This window comes from Mesoplodon bidens (assembly GCF_964165515.1).
Source record: "Mesoplodon bidens genome assembly, chromosome: 2".
Taxonomy (NCBI): domain Eukaryota; kingdom Metazoa; phylum Chordata; class Mammalia; order Artiodactyla; family Ziphiidae; genus Mesoplodon; species Mesoplodon bidens.
In genome coordinates this window covers 23163884-23188366 of record NC_138177.1, presented here as the reverse complement: position 1 = coordinate 23188366, position 24483 = coordinate 23163884, and the positions used below count along the sequence as shown (strand labels likewise).

At 38.2% G+C, this 24483-nt stretch overlaps 2 protein-coding genes across 4 annotated transcripts in view; one reads left to right on the top strand and one right to left on the bottom strand.

Moving 5' to 3' along the window:
• The window catches only part of LIN9 (lin-9 DREAM MuvB core complex component), a 93486-nt gene extending 76215 nt beyond the window's left edge, over positions 1-17271 (top strand). For 2 of the 3 annotated variants that reach the window (XM_081221381.1, XM_081221383.1), the window contains exons 12-15: positions 10146-10271; positions 14859-15038; positions 15196-15293; positions 15788-17271. In XM_081221381.1, the coding sequence (XP_081077507.1) occupies positions 10146-10271; positions 14859-15038; positions 15196-15293; positions 15788-15893 (510 nt within the window). In that variant the 3' untranslated portion in view covers positions 15894-17271. The remainder of the gene's footprint in view (positions 1-10145; positions 10272-14858; positions 15039-15195; positions 15294-15787) is intronic. The other variant, XM_081221382.1, reaches the window with a different exon arrangement.
• A 5115-nt stretch (positions 17272-22386) lies between these two features.
• Positions 22387-24044, bottom strand: MIXL1 (Mix paired-like homeobox; the record flags this gene model as incomplete). The annotated part of the gene is made up of 2 exons (XM_081223977.1): positions 22387-22692; positions 23637-24044. 2 exons carry the CDS (start codon positions 24042-24044, stop codon positions 22387-22389), a joined length of 714 nt encoding a protein of 237 aa, XP_081080103.1.
• Between the last annotated feature and the right edge of the window lie 439 nt (positions 24045-24483).

The window sequence follows — 24483 nt, the reverse complement described above, 5'->3', positions numbered from 1 at the left end:
GATCTTCCCAGACCGAGGCACGAACCCGTGTCCCCTGCATCGGCAGGCGGACTCTCGACCACTGCGCCACCAGGGAAGCCCGATGAACATTTTTATCATGAATGGATATTGAGTTTGTCAAATGCATTTTCTGCGTCTGTTGAGATAATCATGTGATTTTCATCTTTTTTTGTTTGTTAAAGTGGTATGTCACATTGGCTAATTTGTGTATGTTGAACCATCCTTGTGACCCTGGGATAAATCCAACTTGATCATAGTGTATGATCCGTTTTATGCATCATTGGATTAGGTTTGCTTATATTTTGTTGAGGATTTTTGCATCTCTATTAAACAAAGATATTGGCCTGTAATTTTCCTTTTTTGTAGAGTCTATGTGTGATTTTGGTATCAGGGTAATGGTGGGGCCTCATAAAATGAATTTGGGAGCGTTCCCTCCTCTTCAGATTTTTGGAATAGTTTGAGAAGGATAGGTATAAGTTCTTCTTTACATGTTTGGTTGTCTGGTCCTGGACTTTTGTTTGCTGGGAGTATTTTAATTGTAGATTCAATTTCACTCCTAGTGATCGGTCTTCAAATTATCTGTTTCTTCTTGACTCAGTCTTGGCAAGCTGTATCTTTCTAGAAATTTGTCCATGTCTTCTAGGTTATCCAGTTTGTAGGCATATAACTATTCGTAGTATTCTCTGTCATTTTGTTTGTTTGTTTCTCTGTAGTATTGTGTTTATTTGGGTCCTCTCTCTTTTCTTCTTGATGAGAGCCTGGCTAAAGTTTATCAATTTTATTTGTCTTTTTAAATAACCAGGTCTTGGTTTCATTGATATTCTCTGTTGATTTTTTTGGTCTCTATTTTATTTATTCTCTCCGATCTTTATTATTTCCTTCCTTCTGCTGACTTTGAACTTTGTTTTTCTTTTTCTAATTCTTTTAGGTGGTACGTTAGGTTGTTTATTTGAGATTTTTCTTATTCTTGAGGAAGGCCTATATCACTATGAACTTCTCTCTTAGAACTATTTTTGCTGCATCCCATAGATTTTGGAAAACTGTGTTTTCATCTTCATTTGTCCTGAGGTATTTTCTAATTTCCTTTTTGATTTCATCATTGACCCCCCTTTTTTTTTTTTTTTTTTTTTTAGTAGCATATTGTTTAGTCTCAGTGTGTTTGTTCTTTCCTGGTTTTCTTTCTGTAGTTCATTTATAGTTTCATACTGTTGTGCTTGGGAGAAATGCTTGATATAATTTCTATCCTCTTACATTTCTTGAGACTTGTTTTGTGACGTAGTATGTGATCTATCCTGGAGAACGTTCCATGTGCCCTTGAAAAGAATGTGTATGTATTCTGCTATTTTTGGATGTTATTTCCTGTAGCTATCAATTAAGTCCAACTGGTCTAATGTGTCAGTTAAGACTACTGTTTCCCTGTTGATTTTCTGTCTGGATTTTCTGTCCGTCGATGTAAATGGGATGTTAAAGTCCCCTACTGTTATTATATTTTTGTCAATTTCTCCCTTTATGTCTGTTAAAATTTGCTTTATATATTTAGGTGCGCCTATATTAGGTGCATGTATGTTAACAAGTGTTATATCCTGTCTTGTTTTGATCCCTCTATCATTATATAATGCCCTTCGCTATCTTTTCTTATAACCTTTGAAAGTCTATTTTGTCTGATATGAGTATTGCTACCCCTGCTTTCTTGTCATTCTCGTTTGCATGAAGTGTTTTTTTATCCACTCACTTTCAGTCTGTATGTGTCTTTTACCCTGAAGTGAGTTTATTAGGCAGTTTATTGAAGGGTTTTGTTTTTTTTATCCAGTCAGCCACGCTGTCTTTTGGAGTGTCTTTTGGAGCATTTAAAGTAATTATTGATAGATATGTACTCATTGCCATTTTAATCCTTGTTTTCCAGTTTTTTTGTTTTTCTGTTTTTTTGTTTTTTTTGCGGTACGCGGGCCTCTCACTGTCATGGCCTCTCCCGTTGTGGAGCACAGGCTCCAGATGCACAGGCTCAGCGGCCATGGCTCATGGGCCCAGCCGCTCCACGGCATGTGGGATCTTCCCGGACCAAGGCACGAACCCGTGTCCCCTGCATCGGCAGGCGGACTCCCAACCACTACGCCACCAGGGAAGCCCTTCCGGTTGTTTTTGTAGTTCGTCTTCATTCATTTCTTCTTTTTGTTTCTCCCATAGTGGTTTGATGATTTTCTTTTTTAGTATGCTTGAATTGTTTCTTTTTGGTTTTTGTGTATCTACTGTAGGTTTTTGATTTGTAGTTACAATGGGGTTCATATATGTTGACCTATAATTATGTCTACTTGCTTTAAACTGATAATCATTTAAGTTCAAACACATTCTGAAAAGTTCTACAGTTTTCACTCCCCTCCTTCATATATATATATCATATATATCATATATAAATATATATATATATATTTTTTTTTTCCCACACACACACTGCACGGGTTGTGGGATCTTAGTACCCTGACCAGGGATCAAACCTGGGGCCCTGGCAGTGAGAGCACCGAGTCCTAACCACTGGACCACCAGGGAATTCCCCTTCATATGTTGTTCTTTGATGTCATATTTTACATTCATGCTTATCCCTTTACTGTTTATTGTAGTTATAGTTGCTTTTATAATTTCTTTTTTTTTTAAATCTAGGTACTGTCTTATTTAAGTGATCTTCAATCCTTACTATATATTTGCCTTTTCTTTTGGGATTTCCCCTTTCCTATAGATTGTTACTTCTTTTCCATTTAGAGAAGACCCTCCAACATTTCTTTTAGGCGAGGTTTAGTATTGGTGAACTCTTTTAGGTTTTACTTGTCTGAGAAGTTCTTTATCTCTCCTTCTATTCTAAATGATAATCTTTCTGGGTAGAGTATCCTAGGTTGCAGGTTTTTCCCTGTTAGGACTTTGAATATATCATGCCACTCCCTTCTGGCCTGCAGAATTTCTGCAGAGAAATCAGTTGATAGGCTTTTAGACATTCCTTTATATATGACTCTGTTTTTCTCTTGCTGCCTTTAGAATTTTCTATTTATCTTTAACTTTCGCCATTTTACTTATGATATGTTTTGGTGTGGGTCTGTTTGGGTTCACCTTGTTTGGGGCCCTATGTGCTTCCTGTACCTGGATATCTGTTTACTTTTTTAGATTTGGGAAATTTCCAGCCATAATTTCTTTAAATACAGTTTCTCTCTATCTTCTCCTTCTGAAAACCCCATAATGTGAATGTTGGCACGTTTTATATTATCCCAAAGATCTCACATGTTGCTTTTGGGGTTTTTTTGTTGTTTGTTTGTTTTGGTATTTTTGGTTTGTTTATTTTCATTTGTCTTTCTGTCTGCTGTTCTGATTGGGTGATTTCCATTATTCTGTCTTCCAGATCACTTATGTGTTCTTCTGTGATGTGGTCTGCTATTCATTGCTTCTAGAGTGCTTTTATCTCAGGAATTGAATTACCTGTTTTTGATTGGGTCTTATTTATAGTTTCTAGTTCCTTATTAAAATGATCTGTGCTTATAGATCATTTCTCTTTCTTAATTCAGTTAGCATTTTTATTACCAATTTTTTTTTTTTTTTTTTTTTTGGCCACACCACGCAAACTAAGATCTCACGCTTGCAGGATCTTAGTTCCCGGACCAGGGATCGAATCCGGGCCCCTGGCAGTGAGAACTCCAAGTCCTAACCACTGGACCGCCAGGGAATTCCCATATTACCAAATTTTTTAGTTCATTGTCTGATAGACTGATTATCTCCATTTCTTTTTTTTTTTTTTTTTTTGCAGGGGTTTTCTCTTGCTTTTTCAATTGAGAGTAGTTCCTTTGCCTTTTCATTTTACTTTCTCTGTCTCTGTGAATTTGGGTAAAACAGTTAACTATTGTGGTCTTGAAGGGGTGTTTTTATGTGGGAGTGTCCCTTTGTAGACTGCATGTGCCCAGTGTCTTTGCTGTGAAGGCTGAATTTTATGTGGATGACAGCCACATCTTTCCTGAGGGTGTGCTGGCCACTGTCACCTTGATAGGAGGTGTGACTGCTATTGGAGGAGCTAGAGCCTGCGCAGAGTGCGAGGCAGAACTTCCTCCCTGCTCAGTGGCCATTGCCACCCTGACAGGTCAGAGTCTGTTTCCGAGTTGCTTTGAAAATGATTTCCTAACAAAAATGAAATTATATCATTATATATTAACTTATCTCAGTCTCTTAAAATTTTTGTATTATACCATAATTTAAGTAATCTATTAATTGATATTTGAGTTATTTCCATGATTATACTAAACTACTGCTACAGTAAATGTCCTTGTCTGTATAGTTTTGTGCATTTGTTTGTGTCTATTTGTAAGATAAATTCATAGAGTCAGATCTACCCACCGCCAGTCCCTCCCATCAGGAAACTTGCACAAGCCTCTTAGATAGCCTTATCCACCAGAGGTCACAGAGCAGAAGCAAGAAGAACTACAGTCCTGCAGCCTGTGGAACAAAAACCACATTCACAGAAAGATAGACAAGATGAAAAGGCAGAGGGCTATGTACCAGATGAAGGAACAAGATAAAACCCCAGAAAAACAACTAAATGAACTGGAGATAGGCAACCTGCCAGAAAAAGAATTCAGAATAATGATAGTAAAGAGGATCCAGGACCTCGGAAAAAGAATGGAGGCAAAGATAGAGAAGATGCAAGAAATGTTTAACAAAGACCTGGAAGAATTAAAGAACAAACAAACAGAGATGAACAATACAATAACTGAAATGAAAACTACACTAGAAGGAACCAATAGCAGAATAACTGAGGCAGAAGAACAGATACGTGACGTGGAAGACAGAATGGTGGAATTCACTGCGGCAGAGCAGAATAAAGAAAAAAGAATGAAAAGAAATGAAGACAGCCTAAGAGACCTCTGGGACAACATTAAACACACCAACATTTGCATTATAGGGGTCCCAGAAGGAGAAGAGAGAGAGAAAGGACCAGAGAAAATATTTGAAGAGATTATAGTCAAAAACTTCCCTAACATGGGAAAGGAAATAGCCACCCAAGTCCAGGAAGCGCAGAGAGTCCCATACAGGATAAACCCGAGGAGAAACACACCAAGACACATAGTAATCAAATTGGCAAAAATTAAAGACAAAGAAAAATTATGGAAAGCAGCAAGGGAAAAATGACAAATAACATACAAGGTAACGCCCATAAGGTTGACAGCTGATTTCTCAGCAGAAACTCTACAAGTCAGAAGGGAGTGGCATGATATACTTAAAGTAATGAAAGGGAAGAACCTACAACCAAGATTACTCTACCATGCAAGGATCTCATTCAGATTCGATGGAGAAATCAAAAGCTTTACAGACAAGCAAAAGCTAAGAGGATTCGGCACCACCAAACCAGGTCTACGACAAATGCTAAAGGAACTTCTCTAAGTGGGAAACACAAGAGAAGAAAAGGACCTACAAAAACAAACCCAAAACAATTAAGAAAATAGTCATAGGAACATACATATGTATAATTACGTTAAACGTGTATGGATTACATGCTCCAACCAAAAGACACAGGCTTGCTGAATGGATACAGAAACAAGACCCATCTATATCCTGTCTACAAGAGACCCACTTCAGACCTAGGCACACAAACAGACTGATAGTGAGGGGATGGAAAAAGATACTCCATGCAAATGGAAATCAAAAGAAAGCTGGAGTAGCTATACTCATATCGGATAAAATAGACTTTAAGATAAAGAATGTTACAAGAGACAAGGAAGGACAGTACATAATGATCAAGGGATCAATCCAAGAAGAAGATATAACAATTATAAATATATATGCACCCAACATAGGAGCACCTCAATACATAAGGCAACTGTTAACAGCTATAAAAGAGGAAATTGACAGTAACACAATAATAGTGGGGGACTTTAACACCTCACTTGCACCAATGGACAGATCATCCAAAATGAAAATAAATAAGGAAACAGAAGCTTTAAATGACACAATAGACCAGATAGATTTAATTGATATTTATAGGACATTCCATCCAGAAACAGCAGATTACACTTTCTTCTCAAGTGCGCACGGAGCATTCTCCAGAACAGATCACATCTTGGGTCACAAATCAAGCCTCGGTAAATTTAAGAAAATTGAAATCATATCAAGCATCTTTTCTGACCACAATGCTATGAGATTAGAAATCAATTACAGGGAAAAAAACGTTAAAAACACAAACACATGGAGGCTAAACAATATGTTACTAAATAACCAAGAGATCACTGAAGAAATCAAAGAGGAAATCAAAGAATACCTAGACACAAATGACAATGAAAACATGACGATCCAAAACCTATGGGATGCAGCAAAAGCAGTTCTAAGAGGGAAGTTTACAGCTATACAAGCCTACCTCAAGAAACAAGAAAAATCTCAAATAAATAATCTAACCTTACACCTAAGGGAACTAGAGAAAGAAGACCAAACAAAACCCAAAGTTAGCAGAAGGAAAGAAACCATAAAGATCACAGCAGAAATAAATGAAACAGAAACAAAGAAAACAGTAGCAAAGATCAATAAAACTAAAAGCTGGTTCTTTGAGAAGATAAACAAAATTGATAAACCATTAGCCAGACTCATCAAGAAAAAGAGGGAGAGGACTCAAATCAATAAAATTAGAAATGAAAAAGGAGAAGTTGCAACAGACACCGCAGAAATGCAAAGCATCCTAAGATACTACTGCAAGCAACTCTGTGCCAATAAAATGGACAACCTGGAAGAAATGGACAAATTCTTAGAAAGGTATAACCTTCCAAGACTGAACCAGGAAGAAATAGAAAATATGAACAGACCAATCACAAGTAATGAAATTGAAACTGTAATTAAAAATCTTCCAAAAAACAAAAGTCCAGGACCAGATGGCTTCACAGGTGAATTCTATCAAACATTTAGAGAAGAGCTAACACCCATCCTTCTCAAACTCTTCCAAAAAATTGCAGAGGAAGGAACACTCCCACACTCTTTCTGTGAGGCCACCAAAACCAGACAAATATACTACAAAAAAAGAAAATTACAGACCAATATCACTGATGAATATAGATGCAAAAATCCTCAACAAAATACTAGCAAACAGAATCAAACAACACATTAAAAGGTTGATACACCACAGTCAAGTGGGATATATCCCAAGGATGCAAGGATTCTTCAATATATGCAAATCAATCAGTGTGCACCATATTAACACATTGAAGAAGAAAAACCATATGTTCATCTCAATAGATGCAGAAAAGGCTTTTGACAAAATTCAACACCCATTTATGCTAAAAACACCCCAGAAAGTGGGCATAGAGGGAACCTACCTCAACATAATAAAGGCCATACACAACAAACCCACAGCAAACATCATTCTCAGTAGTGAAAAACTGAAAGCATTTCCTCTAAGATCAGGAAAAAGGCAAGGATATCCACTCTCACCACTATTATTCGACATAGTTTTGGAAGTCCCAGCCACGGCAATCAGAGAAGAAAAATAAATAAAAGGAATACAAATTGGAAAAGGAGAAGTAAAACTATCACTGTTTGCAGATGACATGATACTATACATAGAGAATCCTAAAAATGCCACCAGAAAGCTACTAGAGCTAATCAATGAATTTGGTAAAGCTGCAGGATACAAAATTAATGCACAGAAATCTCTTGCATTCCTATACACTAATGATGAAAAATCTGTAAGAGAAATCAAGAAAACACTCCCATTTACCATTTCAAAAAAAGAATAAAATACCTAGGAAAAAACCTACCTAGGGAGACAAAAGACCTGTATTCAGAAAGCTATAAGACACTGATGAAAGAAATTAAAAATGATACCAACAGATGGAGAGATATACCATGTTCTTGGATTGGAAGAATCAATATTGTGAAAATGACTCTACTACCCAAAGCAATCTACAGTTTCGATGCAATCCCTATCAAATTACCGATGGCATTTTTTATGGAACTTCAAAAAAATATCTTAAAATTTGTATGGAGACACAGAAGACCCCGAATAGCCAAAGCAGTCTTCAGGGGAAAAAATGGAGCTGGAGGAATCAGACTCCCTGACTTCAGACTATACTACAAAGCTACAGTAATCAAGACAATATGGTACTGGCACAAAAACAGAAACATAGATCCAAAGCCCAGAGATAAACCCACGCACCTATGGTCACCTAATCTATGACAAAGGAGGCAAGGATATACAATGGAGAAAAGACAGTCTCTTCAATAAGTGGTGCTGGGAGAAGTGGACAGCTACATGTAAAAGAATGAAATTAGAACACTCCCTAACACCATACTCAAAAATAAACTAAAAATGGATTAGAGACCTAAATGTAAGACTAGACACTATAAAACTCTTAGAGGAAAACATAGGAAGAACTCTCTCTGACATAAATCACAGCAAGATCTTTTTTGACCCATCTCCTAGAGAAGTGGCGGAGGAATTCTGACTGATGCAGTCTAGCTTCAGATCCAGTGTGCTTACCACTTATTGGCTGTGGTACATGGACCTCAGATTCCTCCATATGTAAAATGGGAATAATTATAGTACCCTTCTCATGGGATGGTTGTGAGGATTCAGTGAGATTCTGTTAAACCCTTAGAACAGTGCCTGTTACGTTATTAATAGTGTGTGCTGTTAAGCGAAGCATTTAACTTTCCTGGGCTTCAGTTTTCTCATCTGTAAAATGACAAGGCTGAACAAGATGATCTCTAAGGTTTCTGTTAGCTTAAACAATTATAATACTGTGATTTAGTGTTAGTGTAAGTAGTTTATCCGTATCAGTCTAGGTATACCTTTCCCTTCTTAACTGTACTTGTTTCCCTGGTACATGATGATCTGCTTTCTCAGAAATCCTCTGAAAAAAGAAGTGGGTTAAACTTGGCTTGACTGAAGACGTCTCATTGCAGCATTTGTAGCTGGAGCAGAATGGATAGTGTAGTTTATTGGAGGTGTTATGAAGAGAGGAAAGGAAATGGAATCAAAGTCCATTTACACTTACTGGTAGGAAGTAAATATGAAATGATGACAGTGATGATAACAGTTAATATTTACTGAACATTTTCTATATGGAAGGCAATATACTGGCATATATTATTTCATTTAATCTTTACCATAATCTCATTAGGTAGATGTTCTTTTATCCCCATTTTGCAGATGAGGAAACAGAGGCACAGAGAAATTAAGGAACTTGCTTAAGGTCACACAGCTAGTACATAATGGAGTTGGGGTTTGAACATATAATATGATTCTAGCACCCATGCTCTTATCCATTGTGCTATACTGAATTGATTCCAGGTGGAGAATCAATTGAGTTTTAGTAACTAGAACACTTCAAATGAATATATATAATTTTTTACCAACTTTTTATTTTTAAAAATGATAAAGTTATAAGTTGAAAGATTTATATAACAAACATATATATAGATTCAACAATTTTGCTTCATTTAATCTCTCTCGTGCACACACTCTCTCTCTCTCTATATATATATATGTGTGTGTGTATATATATATATGTATATGTATATATATATATATATATATATATATATATATGTATACACACACACACACACACACACACACACACACGATCTCTGTTTTTTAAAAAGTAAATGACAGGGACTTCCCTGGTGGCGCAGTGGTTAAGAATCCGCCTGCCAATGCAGGGTACACAGGTTTGATCCCTTGTCTGGGAAGATCCCACATGCCGCAGAGCAACTAAGCCCATGTGCCACAACTACTGAGCCTACATGCCACAACTACTGAAGCCTGCGCGCCTAGAGCCCATGCTCCGCAACAAGAGAAGCCGCCGCAACGAGAAGCCCGCGCACCACAACAAAAAGTAGCCCCCGCTCGCCGCAACTAGAGAAAGCCCACGCACAGCAACGAAGACCCAACGCAGCCAAAAATAAATAAATAAATATATTTTTTTAAAAAAAGTAAATGACAGACATCATGACACTCCTAAGAACCATCTCCTAAATAGCAGTAATACCATTATCATATTTAAGAAGTATAACATTGAGTACAGACTGTTTTAATAACCTTTAGTCTATTTTGAGTAAGTCCAATGTCCTGTTAGAAATTGAAATCACATTGTTAAAAAAAATTTATCAAAACTGACTTTTTTTCTTCTCAGAAATCATATTCCATGCCCATTGGAATTGAATTTCAGCGGAGATATGCAACGATTGTTCTAGAGCTTGAACAACTGAACAAGGACCTAAACAAAGTTTTGCATAAAGTTCAACAGTACTGCTATGAGGTAGGTAATTTGTATGAATTTCCCTTGAGGGGATTGTGACCTCCACTCTTACCTGAAGCTTAATACTGTTACCATCACATTTCAGAAAATCCAAATTAAGCCAAGATCCTTTAGCAGAACCATATTTTATATGTATTTCTATTCCTTACAGCATCAGTATTGAAGAGTGCTTTATACACAGTGAGCTATCAATTCTGTTGGTTTTCTGTTTGTTTGAATTACAAATGATTATATTATAGCTCTCCTGAAATTTAGAAACATCCAGAAAAATAATTTCTTTTAATTCCACTATCCCAAAGACTATATTTTGGTTTACTTCCTCCTAATTTTTTTTTTTTTACCATACATGCTTTTTCTCACAAAGTTATGATCATGCTGTGTATATAATTTTGTTTGTTCCTTTTTAAACTTTATATTTGGGAATTTCCTGGTTCAGACTCCGTGCTTTCACTGCTGAGGGCCCAGGTTCAATTCCTGGTCAGGGAACTAAGATCCCACAAGCCATGCGGCATGGCCAAAACAATTTAAAAAATAAATAAAAATTTAAAAAATAAACTTTACATTAGAACTATAGATTCTTGAACTTCAGTCACATAGATTATAGAGTTATTTGTGAATTATCATTATTGTTATCGTTATCATGCACATATAATTATATATATGAAGGTGGTTCAACAGGTTCACCTAAAATTTGAGTTTCTTACTAAAAGGTAAGAATTAGATGATTGTGATAAGTTTAGTGTGCTCCTGCATTTGCTTTCTTAGAGGCTGTATATTTCCAGTAAAGCCACTCTTATTTTTTTTTCAAGTATAGTTGATTTACAGTGTTTCAGGTGTACAGCAAAGTAATTCAGATACATATATATATATATGTATCTGAATTTTATATATATATTATATATAATTATATATATTCTTTTTCAGATTCTTTTCCATTATAGGTTATTACAAGATATTGAATATAGTTCCCTGTGCTATACAGTAGGTCCTTACTGTTTATCTGTTTTATATATGGTAGTGTATATCTATTAATCCCAAATTCCTAATTTATCCTTCCCCCACCCCTTGGGAAGCCCTTTGGTAACCCTTTATATGTCCCCTTTTCTGTGTCTGTGAGTCTATTTCTGTTTTGTAAATAAGTTTATTTATATCATTTTTTAATCTTTTTTTGGTATCATTTTTTTAGATTCCATGTTTAAGTGATATCATATGATCTTTGTCTTTATCTGTCTGACTTACTTCACTTATGATTATCTCTAGGTCCATCCATGTTGCTGCAAATGGCATTATTGCATTCTTTTTTATGGCTGAGTTATATTCCATTGTATGTATGTACCACATCTTCTTGTTTTGTTCTGTTTTGTTTTTTTCTTATATTATACCACATCTTCTTTATCCACTCATCTGCTGATGGACATTTAGGTTGTTTCCATGTCTTGGCTGTTGTAAATAGTGCTGCTGTGAACATTGGGGTGCATGTATCTTTTTGAATTATAGTTTTCATCTTTTCTGGATATATGCCCAGGAGTGGGATTGCTGGATCATAATGGTAACTCTATTTTTAGTTTTTTAAGGAACCTCCATACCATTCTCCGTACTGGCTGTACCAATTTATATTCCCACCAACAGTGTCTGAGGGTACCCCTTTCTCCACACCCTCTTCAGCATTTATTATTTATAGAATTTTTGATGATGGCCATTCTGACCAGTGTGAGGTGATACCTCATTGTAGTTTTGATTTGCATTTCTCTAATAATTAGAGATGTGGCGCATCTTTTCATGTTCCTGTTGGCCATCTGAATGTCATCTTTGGGGAAATGTCTCTTTAGATCTTCTGCCCATGTTTTTATTGGGTTGTTTGCTTTTTGATATTAAGCTGTATAAGCTGTTTGTATATTTCAGAAATTAATCCCTTGTTGGTTGCATCATTTGCAAATATTTTGTCCCATTCAGTAGGTTGCCTTTTTGTTTTATTTAGTTTCTTTTGCTGTGCAAAAGCTCTTAAGTTTAATTAGGTCCCATTTGTTTATTTTGCTTTTGTTTCCATTACTCTAGGAGGATCCAAAAAAATATTGCTGCAATTTATGTCAAAGAGTGTTCTGCCTCTGCTTTCCTCTAGGAGTTTTATAGTATCTGGTCTTACATTTAGGTCTTTAATCCATTTTGAGTTTATTTTTGTATATGGTATTAGAGAATGTTCTAATTTCGTTATTTTACATGTAGCTGTCCATTTTTCCCAGCACCATTTATTGAAGAGATTGCCTTTTCTCGATTGTATATTCTTGCCTCTTTGTTGTAAATTAATTGACCATAAGTGCATGGGTTTATTTAAAGCCATCTCTATTTGTGATATGAGATTCTTAAACAGTTTTTTATGACGCTAGCCTCATAGTTTAGTCCCAAAGATCTGCCACTGGTGATGTTATCAATCCACTTGAATAGAACTGAGGGAAATGAACTGTGATTACCTGTAACTAAACTCTGAGTATATTTTGCTCATTCCTTTAGCCATCCATTATCATTTATTTTTATTTTCCGGGTAATTGTCATTTACCTCCATAGCAATATGTGTGTCCTAGCAAATAGAGTTCTCCCCATGGACTAGCAACCATCCACAAGAGGTGCAAACCAAGCAGTCCAAGATAACTTATAACAAAACACACAGAAGTGGATTGCTCACCAGTCTTTTTGTATCTCATTATGTACGCAAGGCCATATGTGATAGGCTCATTTCCTAATGGAGTAAAATGATTTAATTTTCACAAAGTTCTTATGGAAGTACAATATTGATTTTAAAATAAGAACAAGCAAGTCTACTTCTAAATATATACCAAATATATGTGAACATGTATTTACCAAAAGATATACACTAGAACATACATAGCATCACTGTTCATTATAGCCAGAAATTAGAAATTACCCAAATACCCATCAATACGAGAATGAATCAGTAAACTGACATATAATATACAATGGAATTCTCAGCAATAAGAATGAATGAACTCTGGGACTTCCCTGGCGGTCCAGTGGTTAAGACTTTACCTTCCAGTGCAGGGGGTGCAGGTTCGATCCCTGGTCAGGGAGCTAAGATCCCACGTGCCTTGCAGCCAAAAAAACAAAACATAAAACAAAAGCAATACTGTAACAGATTCAATAAAGACTTCTTTAAAAAAAATAGTCCACATCAAAAAAACAATCTTAGAAAAAAAAATGAATGAATGAACTCAACTACTCACAATACTATGGATGAACTCACAAATATGTGAACATATTTGTTCATATGTAAATATTGAACAGATAAAGTCAGACACAAAAGAATATATAATGCATGATTCCATTTATGTAAAGGTCAAAAGCCAGTAAAAGCCAACATACGATACTAGAAGTCAGGATGGTGGTTACCCTTGGAGTATTATACTGGAAGATGACAATTGGTCTCTGAGGGGCTGGTAATGTTCCATTTTAATCTCGATGCTGATTTCTCATGTTTGATCTGTGAAAATTCATTAACCCATACACTTTAGGATTTGTATCCTTTTATAATGTTTATGTATACTTCAATTTAAAAAAAACTTTTAAGTATTAGAAGACAAGGTTCTTTACTGCAGTGTTACTGATAATCGCAAAATATTAGAAAAATCCTAAATGCCCGTACATAGGGAGTTGGGTAAACTTATGGCACATCCCATGGTGGAGCAGTGTGCTGCTCTAAGAATGATCAAGGAAGCTCTCTGGGATGATTAGGAGGCACATAGCTACCTTAACCAAGGTGACCAAAGATAACACCAGCAGTAGTGGGACAGATAAACATCATGCGCCTCCTGATCACCATGCACTGACAAGAACTCAACATCACTTTTGTGGTGTTCCTGCCAAAGGTGTATAACCTTAGTCTAATCAAAAGGAAACAGACAGACCCACATTGAGGGATATTATGCAAAATAATTTGCTGGTGCTGTTCAAAAATATCAAGGTCATGAAAGACCAAGGAACTGTTCCAGAGTAAAGAAGTCTAGAGAGACAGGACAACCAAATGTTTTCAGGGGGAAAACTAGCTATGTGTTGGGACAGTTGATGAAATCTGAATACAGATGGTTAGAAAATGGCATTATAAATAGTGCTAAATTCCTGATTGTGATCACTGCACTGTGGTTATGTAAGGGAATATCCTTGGACTTAGGAAGTACAAACTGGAGTATTTAGGGGTAAGGAGGCACAGTGTTTGCAACTTATTCTCAAATAGTTAAGAGAAAAAAAATTATATGCAGACAGAGAAAGATCAAATGTTAAGTCAAACAGTAAACCATAAGCAGTTAGTGAATCTGGGTAAAAGGTTATCAAGAGGTTTTTGTTCTATTCTTTTTTAGAAGTTTTAAAGTATCTCAAAATAAAAAGTTACCAAAAATATAAACAAATCAGAAAAAAAATACAGTTAGAGGAGAAAAAACTTCTAAGGTAAGAGTGAGCATCATTTTTGTTATAAATGCTAGATTTATAAAAATCCTAACCTGAAAACAGGGCAAAAACATACAGAAATTATCATGGCCCTATGAATGTACATCTTATGTTTTAATCATCTGTATTCAGCTTGCTCCAGACCAAGGGCTCCAGCCTGCAGATCAGCCGACAGATATGAGACGAAGGTGTGAGGAAGAAGCACAGGAAATTGTTCGGCATGCAAATTCCTCAACAGGACAGCCCTGTGTTGAAAATGAAAATCTGACAGACTTAATCTCCAGGCTTACAGCTATTTTATTACAAATTAAGGTAAATTTCGGAGAAAATATTAAGAATATTTTCTTAATTTTGACACCTAAACAAACTATACTAATTTGTTGCTAAAAAATGAAACTATATTAGAGCAGGGTGTTTGTCTGTATCTGAACTATAATTCAATTAAATTTTGAAATATTTTTTCCTTTAGTGTCTGGCAGAAGGAGGAGACCTGAATTCCTTTGAATTTAAATCACTTACAGATTCATTAAATGATATCAAGAGTACAATAGATGCTTCTAATATCAGGTAATTCGTTAGATGTATTCTAATTATTTTTATATTAAATTCCTAGTGATTTCCAGTATAGGCTTTAAGACTTTTACATATTTATGAAGTATTCATATGATTTTTGTCCTTTAAATAAATTGTAAACGAGTTTTTTGGTTATATCCAGTCTATTGACAGAGTAGAATTTTCAGATGGGTTTTTTTATACAAAGGAATCAGAAGACATATAATATTTAGGTTTGGGTTTAGCATGGATTTCAACTTAGAAGTCTTCCCCAAAGAGAGATTCGTCCTCTCTTTCCAGTACTCCCATGGCTTCTTTGCTTCTTTCAAATATACTCTTTCAATTACTACTGAAGTAGAATTATGGCTAATGTAAAGGGAAGATTTCTTACTTACCTGGGGTCATTATCTTAGCTATTTCCTAACTGCAATTCAGCTCTGCCTTTTTTAAAAATTGTTTTTCTTCATTTTGTGAGATAATGTAGTTAACCATGTTTCTTCTTTCTTTAGTTGCTTTCAGAATAATGTAGAAATTCATGTTGCACATATTCAGAGTGGCCTGAGCCAGATGGGAAACTTACATGCCTTTGCAGCAAATAACACCAACAGAGACTGAATAGAAGATTTAATTATTCCAACTGCATAGGACATTGTTTTTGAGAAGTTCTCTTCCTTTATATAGGCTTCCAACACCAAATAACCTAACTGCTGGAAAAGAAGAGAAATTTAAATCTCCAAATAAGGCATTTTAATATACTGTACTGCTTCTTAAACCAGCATTGCTGACCAGCATTATATTTATTTTTCTTTTATTATTCAGCTGCAGTAGCACTGCTTATGTTACATATGTTTATTAGCAAGTACTTTTAAACTGAAAATGTCTGAACATAATATAATTTCATGGAAGAATATGTTGACCATCTTTTTAACGTGCATGAATTCAACCCAACCCATGTAGACAACTACTGCAGTGGAGAACGTGAAGAAACATGGCCTTTTTGTGCATTATGCATGGCAATGTGGAAATTCCATCTAGAAAATTACAACTCCAGTTCATTTAGTTGATCACCGCCTCAGTCTTCAAAAGATAACATCATGAGATATGGGAAGTCCTCATTTTTAGGAAGCCACTGGAATATAGGTGGGAAATATGGACTTTACAAGTATATATGATATATACTTGCAATGTGACATGGTTCTATAGATCATTTTATAATAATAAATATTTTAATTTATCATAATTTATAAAAGAAACCTTTGTTGTTTGTCTGTTGAAAGAAAATGAAGGAGCAGGAAAGAAACATTACTGCAAGATGCTTAAATTCAGCAAATGGATTTTGCATGTCTCTTCCCATCAATTCAGGGGGAGATGTGCTATTGTTATGGGACTTATTTTTAAAGAAAAAAGACTGATAACACACTATTTTCATATTTTTTGTTTATTTGCACAACTCATGAACCAGATTACTGGTTAAAATCCAACAGTTACACAATTTTTAAAGTAAAAAGATTTTATAAGGAAAACAAATATAATAGCCAGTGCTAGGAAATGGAGAAAAAGGTTTGTATTTGGTTGTGGGCTTTTTTGGTTTTTGGTTTTTTAAGGAAAACCCTGCCTAAGATGTTAATCTTGTAAAAAGTGTGTATTTGGAATTTTCTCTGTTTTAATATAGAATATTATAAAGTCAAAATAAAATAAATTGTTTTCAGATTTGGAGTTTAAGATATAGCTGTAGAAGTGGCTTTGATTCTTTTAGATGTCTCATAAAATGAGACTTTTTATATGTTAATGTATAATAAAACTGAAACAAGATTATTTTCCATTTGAAATTTTTGTATAGTTTAAAAATGCTTCCATATTCTTTGTTGGTATTGTGCCACTGCAGAACTTTAGTGCAGAGTTTATATTTAGCTAAACTGTTATGTTAATTAAATGCATAAATCTTTTATTCTTAATATTTGTAATTCTAAATAAATTGATCTATGAAAATTAATATGATCTACATTTTCATTTAATTAATAGACGTTGATAAGTATTCCTTCTATGTAAAAAGTTTTTTAAAATTACCATTTCTGCTAAATTATATTTTTAGGAAAAACGGTACAGATTAATTACCAGTCATTTTGAATTAAAATATCATTAGGGTTTTATTTTTCCCATCACTGAGTAATCACTGTGGAAAACACTAAGCAAGTAAGTTACTTGGCTTACTATAGACCTAGAGAAGGGTTTATTTTTTAATATATTCTGCCTAGACTTAGGTAAGCATTTTTTACATTTTTTCTTTTACATTTCTTAAGGCTAACTTGTCACACTTAAATTATACCTCGTCATTGTAAAGCAATTATACTCCAATAAAGATGTTAAAAAAATAATAAAATAGGGCTTCCCTGGTGGCGCAGTGGTTGAGAGTCCGCCTGCCGATGCAGGGGACACGGGTTCGTGCCCCGGTCCGGGAAGATCCCACATGCCGCGGAGCGGCTGGGCCCGTGAGCCATGGCCGCTGAGCCTGCGCATCTGGAGCCTGGGCTCCGCAACGGGAGAGGCCACAAAAGTGAGAAGCCCGCGTATCGCCAAAAAAATAAAATAAAATAAAATAAAATAAAATAAAATAAAATAAATTATACCTGGTTTTGCACATAGTTAATTAAGCATTGTCCGTATCTTTCAGTGCCATCATGTGTTGATGGCAAGTACTGTGCCTAAGAATATATTTGAATTTTACTTTTGTGTAAGGAGGAAGGAATCTGTATAATTCAAAGTAGTCATTTGGGGTCAGCTGTACATTCATTTAAATGATGCTGCCAGTGCTTAACACGTTTTTGGAGCTCTAAAGAAAACTATCAAAGCCACGTGGAGTGAGCAAGCAAGCATATCAGGTGTTAACGTAGATTTGGTTCTGAATTACTGTTCCAAAAATCAGATTCACTTGCTACCGTTGAGAATCTACAAAACAACTTGCCAATTAAAATTTTTTTTCCCTTGAATTCATGCACTTCTCTCCATCTAGACTATCACCAGTACTCTTAGCCCAGCTGCCATCATCACTAGCCTGGAACACAGCAGTCATTTCCTAACTTATCTCCCAGTATCCACTCAGCTCTCCTCAGATGCAGCCAGAGCAATACTCTTAAGACACAGGACTGGTCATGTTATCCCCATCTGAAGTCTTACAGCTCTCGGGACAATTTCAGAACTCTCTTACAAGACCTACACAGCCAGGCATGATCTAGCCTCCCCTACAATTTCTCCATCCTGTTCCTTACTCCACAGGGCCTTTGCACACTCAGTGATCTCTGTGTTCCCTCTTCTTATACCTTGGTAACTCCTGATCATCCTACAGATCTTACCTTCAGCATCACTTTCTCAGGGAAGCTTTCTCTGACCACAACACATCATCTCCAGGTCTTCGTGTACCCCTCCTTCCAGCACTTTGTCACATTTGCGATTTTATATTTCTTCTTTTGTCTCCATACTGGCCTCTTTGGTCCATGAGGGGAGGGACCGTTGCTGGTTTTGCTTACCATTTTATTTCCAGGCCCTGATAAAGTACCTTTTATAGACACCAAATATGTGTGGAACAAATGAACAAATAAGAGTCTCAAAAGAGCTCTAAGCAACATTAGTGTCACTGGAGTAAAAGTATGGTCCTCCATGATGATTGCTTTGAAAGATGAGACAGTACTCACTTGGGTGTACAAATTCTGCTTAAGGAGTTGCCTTTAAACCTGTCTCGTTATCACTAGTCCTAACTAAAAAGGCCGGGCCAATATAGCAGGCATTATATGGTGGTGAATAAATGGTGGACTGAGTTAGTCCTAGATTTGAGTCCTGGCCGTCACTTATTAGCTCTGTGGTTTGTCAGCCACTACTTAAAATTCGTAATCTTTAAAACAATAATAGTCCCTACCTTATATGGCAGTTGTGAGGAATAAACATATAGTGCCTATAATAGATACATTTAGCAGTTAGGGTCTCCTAAGAGCTTGAGAGGGGTACAGATCACTGTTCTTAGAGGATCCCACATTAAAAATTGTGGCAATATTTAAATATTTGTAGATTTTCTAAACTCTTCACTGGGGAAAGCAGAACATAACACAATATAAATGCAATGATAAAGTTAATAAGCTAATTACCAAGTCTCCTTTAAATGTGATCCTTAGTGGACTGCAAGTTTTGTGTTTTTTTCTAAGTCATTTGCTTATTTTTATTTGAGAACATCCAGGAAAAGTAAGAACGGAAAGAAAATAAAGACCGAATGTTTTAAGTTTTTCATGTAAAATGTGTTGAAATTGTCTTTCTAGCTTTTTAAAATTTATATTTAGTATTTATAATTAAAGTGATTCAAAATTCAGGAATGTTTATGCCAGTGATTTAAGTAATCATTTATGATAAAATAAAAATATCCTGACACACGAATGTTTAAGTGAAATAAAGTAGTGTAAATGGTTTTTTATAATGGTTTATTTCCCTAGCAACAACAACAAAAAACAACAAAAATCTTCAGATTGCCTATAGATAAGAAAGAAGTGGTTTGTACTTCACTAACTTTAGTAGGAGTGTTTCTATTACTTTTTTTTTTTCTATTACTTTTTAAAATAAAGCAGTTGCTGATGTAACTGAAAAGTTAATCTGGTGCTGGGACAGTTTGACAGACAGACAAATGAGACTTGCCCCCCACCTCACACCATATTCAAAAGTCAAGTCCCGGTGGACTGAAAGCCTAAACGGGAAAGTCCACTGTAGGACGACAACCCAGGAAAATTACCTTTATAATCCAGGAGCAGGAAAGATGTCTTCAACTGGACGCACAACGTGCTAACAATAAAGGAAAAGACTGATACACAGTTGACCCTTGAACATGGTGTGGGGAGGGCGTTTAGGGGCCAACCCTCCCTGCCATGGGAAATCCCCATGTAACTTCACAGTCATCCCTCCTATATGTAGTAGTTCCTCCTTGTCTATGGTTCCACATCTTCAGATTCAACCGTCCAGAGATGGTGCAGTACTGTAGTATTTTCTGGTACAAGTGGGGAAACAGACGCGGACAGGAGGCGACGCGCACCCACTTGGCTGCAGACCCAAGCTTTGTGGAGGACGGGGTCCCTGCCCCGTGCTTCCCCCAGCGGGCGTCTCTCCCCAGCAGGGGACTGGACTGTAAGTTAATTATTGTATGTCTCTCAGTTGTGAATATTTGTATCATCTCATTTGGCCTTGTCACAAGTCTAAATGCAAAGGAAGCGCTCTGTGATTGAGAGACTTCCTGGCCACCCCGGGGGCAGGCCCCGAGCACGATGTTTGGCACATAACAAGCACTGAAAATGGTAAGAGCTAATGTTTATCATTTCATTTTTGGTTTCAGACAGCTTCTAAGGTTCAGAAGGCAAGTCTGCTACTAAAGCCTGAACTATGTCCTGGTTGTTTTTAATAGTGGATTTGCAACTCTGAAAAGTGCAAGCCATTTAACACCTCTATGAAAATCAGGGTAAGTGGCATGTATAATCTCTAAGACATTCAGCATAGCTCTGACTCTTCTAGGAATCATCAAGACCTGAGTCCTGGGGAATTCCCTGGTGGTCCAGTGGTTAGGACTCCGCACTTTCACTGCCAAGGGCCCAGGTTCAATCCCTGGTTGGGGAACTAAGATCCTGCAAGTCGCGTGGCATAGCCAAAAGAAAAAAAAATTCCATTTAAAAAAAAAAAAAAAAAAAGACAAACCTGAGTCCTGGCCCCAGCCACGGCTTCTCATGAGCTGCCTCCAAAGCACAGTTTACAGAGAAACCTCACCTATAATTACCTCACATACAGTTTCCTTTTGTCCTTAGGAGTCTGAAAACCCTCAAAACCTCGAAGCAATAATTTATCTTGGGCTAACTTAGTAATTTACATACATTATCATATAAATTGGGAAACAGAAATCTCCTGAAACCAGAACACTCATGTTACTAAACTTTGAACAAGCTGGATAGACTTTTAACCAAGTTAAATTTCTCAGCACAGTGGCCTACTGATACCATGATTACTGGCTTTATAAACTACATTTGCAGAAACTTTTCTTTTAGAAATGTTTCTCATGACCACAAAATATGTACTGAGCAGTTATGGAGTGAAGCGCTGTACTAAGTGCTATCTAAAGGACAGAAGTCATTTAAATAGAATTACAATGAAACATTTGTGGAAAGCATTTAATAACAATAAACTGAAGTTGCACAGAAGTACAATAACAAGTGCTAAGGGTAATGCTGCAGTGATTGAAGTAACAGGTACAAAATGAGGATTAGAAAAAGTTACAGCCTTCAGAAAGAGGGAGGTCTAGAGTGTTTTGAAAGACAGAGGTTATTCATTTGGTTCTAAAACTGAAAGGAGTGGCTTTGAGACAGAGGCATATATATGTTGTGGATGGGTGACCCTAAGAAGATGTGCATAATGGTCCTGTAGGCTATCAATGTCAGTTATCTGGAAGGGTAACCAAAACGTTTTTATAATTTGGTAGCAACTGGAGGCTACTACAGATTTCTAGAGTAGTTTTTTAAAAGCTGAGAAACTTGAGGCAGGGGGCTCTTGAATAATCTGGATGCAGAATCACTGGAGCTACGAATGAGCATAAAGATGTCAGGCCAAATTTAAAAAGTAGTAAATCTTGATGATAGGATGAGGATTGAAAGAGCTGGGTTAACATGAGTCTAAGGGTATAAGCCTTGGAGGAGCCATATGAAGACAGCACCTGTTACGCACAAGGGGAAACTGAGTCGAACCAAGGAGTTCTTGTGAAGATAGTGAGTTCTGAAAAACTAGTTCGAAAAAATAACAACAGGACTGGTAGGAAAGAGCAGGTATGCAGACCAGAATGAAAGTGCAGGTTTGGAGATGCACTGGTAAAAAATGCCAGAACTCCAAGGGGGTGTACTATAAAGAAAGAACAGGCCATGGGCAAAAGTTCATGGGCAAAAGGGGAAGAAGCTTCACAGGTGAGAGATGACCCAAAACCATTACCAAGGTTAACATGGATGAGTTAACGTGGAAGCCAGAAAGGATGGTGTTCTGATGTGTGTCTCCCTGGCTGTCAGTCATGGCTCCTCTGAACTTATCCTGAATTCCCCCAGACGCCTCAAGAGTTACCAAAGGCAGAGAAGATGTGTTCCTCCCATGAGTCCAGCTTTGAACCAATGTCTTCAGAGAGAGGAGAATAGGTTTCAAAATTCTGAGCTTGGGAGCTAGGGTCGGAGATGTCTCCTCCAACCTTGTTGGGATCCGGCAGGCAGTTCACATCTACCTCCAGAGGCAGCTGGGGCTTCAAATATTCTGCTTCAGTTTCACAAGCAGAGTGATGGAGGAAAAGCTCTGGCCTGGCTGAAGGCTGAAAGGATTTCCCGCTCTGACGACGCGACTTGGCGCGCCTGTTCTGGAACCACACCTGGAAGGGGGGAGAGAGAAACTGCTTTTGGTTGGAGTCCTCATGCTACGATTACACCTTCATAGTTCATAATAAGTTCCAGTTTAACATGCCCTGGCTCCCTGCTCCCAAATCTTATGGTTTTCACAGAACACTTCACAAATCAGAGCGCCTCACCATTCCCAGATGCAAAATTGGAATAATACCTAGCTCTAGCTATACTTTATATAGGGACATCTGCAATGAAAAATGAGGCCACAGAAATAGCAGCACTTAAGAATTTTAGGAAAAAGTGCTACTATGCTTAAAGATGATAGCCCTTAAAAGAATTTGGAAAATTCGTTTTTGAACGTGTACTCCCTTGTCAAATTATTTAAGGAGGCATTTTGCTCAGTGGACTTCATTCACTTATATGAATAAATTTTTCAGCTCACTATTTCCCCACAAATACCGAGGAACCTGTCCTTATTATTTTAGGCAACAAACGCACCTTGCGCTAGATTTTTCAAACTCTGACGAGAAGCTCCATATGCTTCAGGCTTTACCCCAAGACGTTACATCCTTTACAACCCACATTGCAGACCCGATACCTGCCAAGAAAGTGGCCTAGGGGCCCAGGGGGCAACTTGGTGAGCCAGCGGGAGGAAACACCAACTGTGCCTCATCCCTTCTTCCTGGATAAGGAAAAAGTGTGAAAATACTTCCTATTATCTTCCTGCTGAGGATTTACTTTCTGACCATTTCAAGAGACCAGCTAGCCTCCTCGGAGGGGCCCTTATTATCCTCAGCAATGAGAGGCAGAAGTCATTGAGCGTGCGGCTGAATTTTTTCATTTAAGCCTCACAATCACCGTAGGCAACAAGTACTGGTTTTACAGCCTAGGACACCGAAGCTCAAAGGAAGGAACTTGCCCAACGTCAAGCAAGTGGCACCGGCGAACGTGCCGGCCCGCCGCGGCCGCTCACCTGGATCCTGGACTCCGGGAGCAAAGTGAGCGCGGCCAGGCGCTCACGCAGGTGGATGTCGGGGTACATGGTCCGGCGGAAGACGAGCTCCAGCAGCTGCAGCTGCTCGGGTCTGAACGACGTGCGCTTTCGGCGCTGCGACGCCGACGGGACGGCCGCGCCTTTAGGGGGCGCAGGCGGGCCCAGGGCGGCGGAGGGCGGCGCCGTGGGCCCGGGACCCCTCCCGAGACAGCCGGCGAAGGCCACCGGGGCGCCGCGCTCCGGACCGGGGCCCGAGGGACGCGCGGGGAGCAGAGCAGCGGCGGGGTTCGGGGGCGGCAGGAACGCCCCGCCGGGGTGGGCGGGCCGGTAGGCGGGGGGCGCGGCGATCTCCCCGAACTGGAGCTGGCTGGGCTCAGCTGCGGCCATCGCTGTCGGACCCCAGTGCGTCGCCGGGAGGGGCACGGCCTCTAGTTATACCGGCCCCGGGGCCGAGGGAGGGGTCCCGGTGTGGCGGCGCGATCAAAGGGGTGGACGCGGGGAGGCCCGTGTCTCTTCGGGGTGCGAGCCCGCCTCCCGCCCCGCCAGACGCCGGTGGGGAATAATCGCTTCCGCTGCCCGTGGGATGGAGGGAGGAAGGCGTGAACTTGGGCCGGGGCCCCCTCCGACCCCTCCCCCACTCATCCGCCCCGCCAGCCCCGCCACCGCCACCGCAATCCACATCCCCCAGAGCAGGTCTGACCCGGGAGCGCGGCGGCGAGGGGCCCCTCGAGTGGGTGGGCGGAGTGCGGGCGGAACCGCCCTCCTCTGGGGTCAGGTCACCCGCTCAGGGCGGCGAGGGCCGGGGGTCGCCTCTCTCTCGCATGGC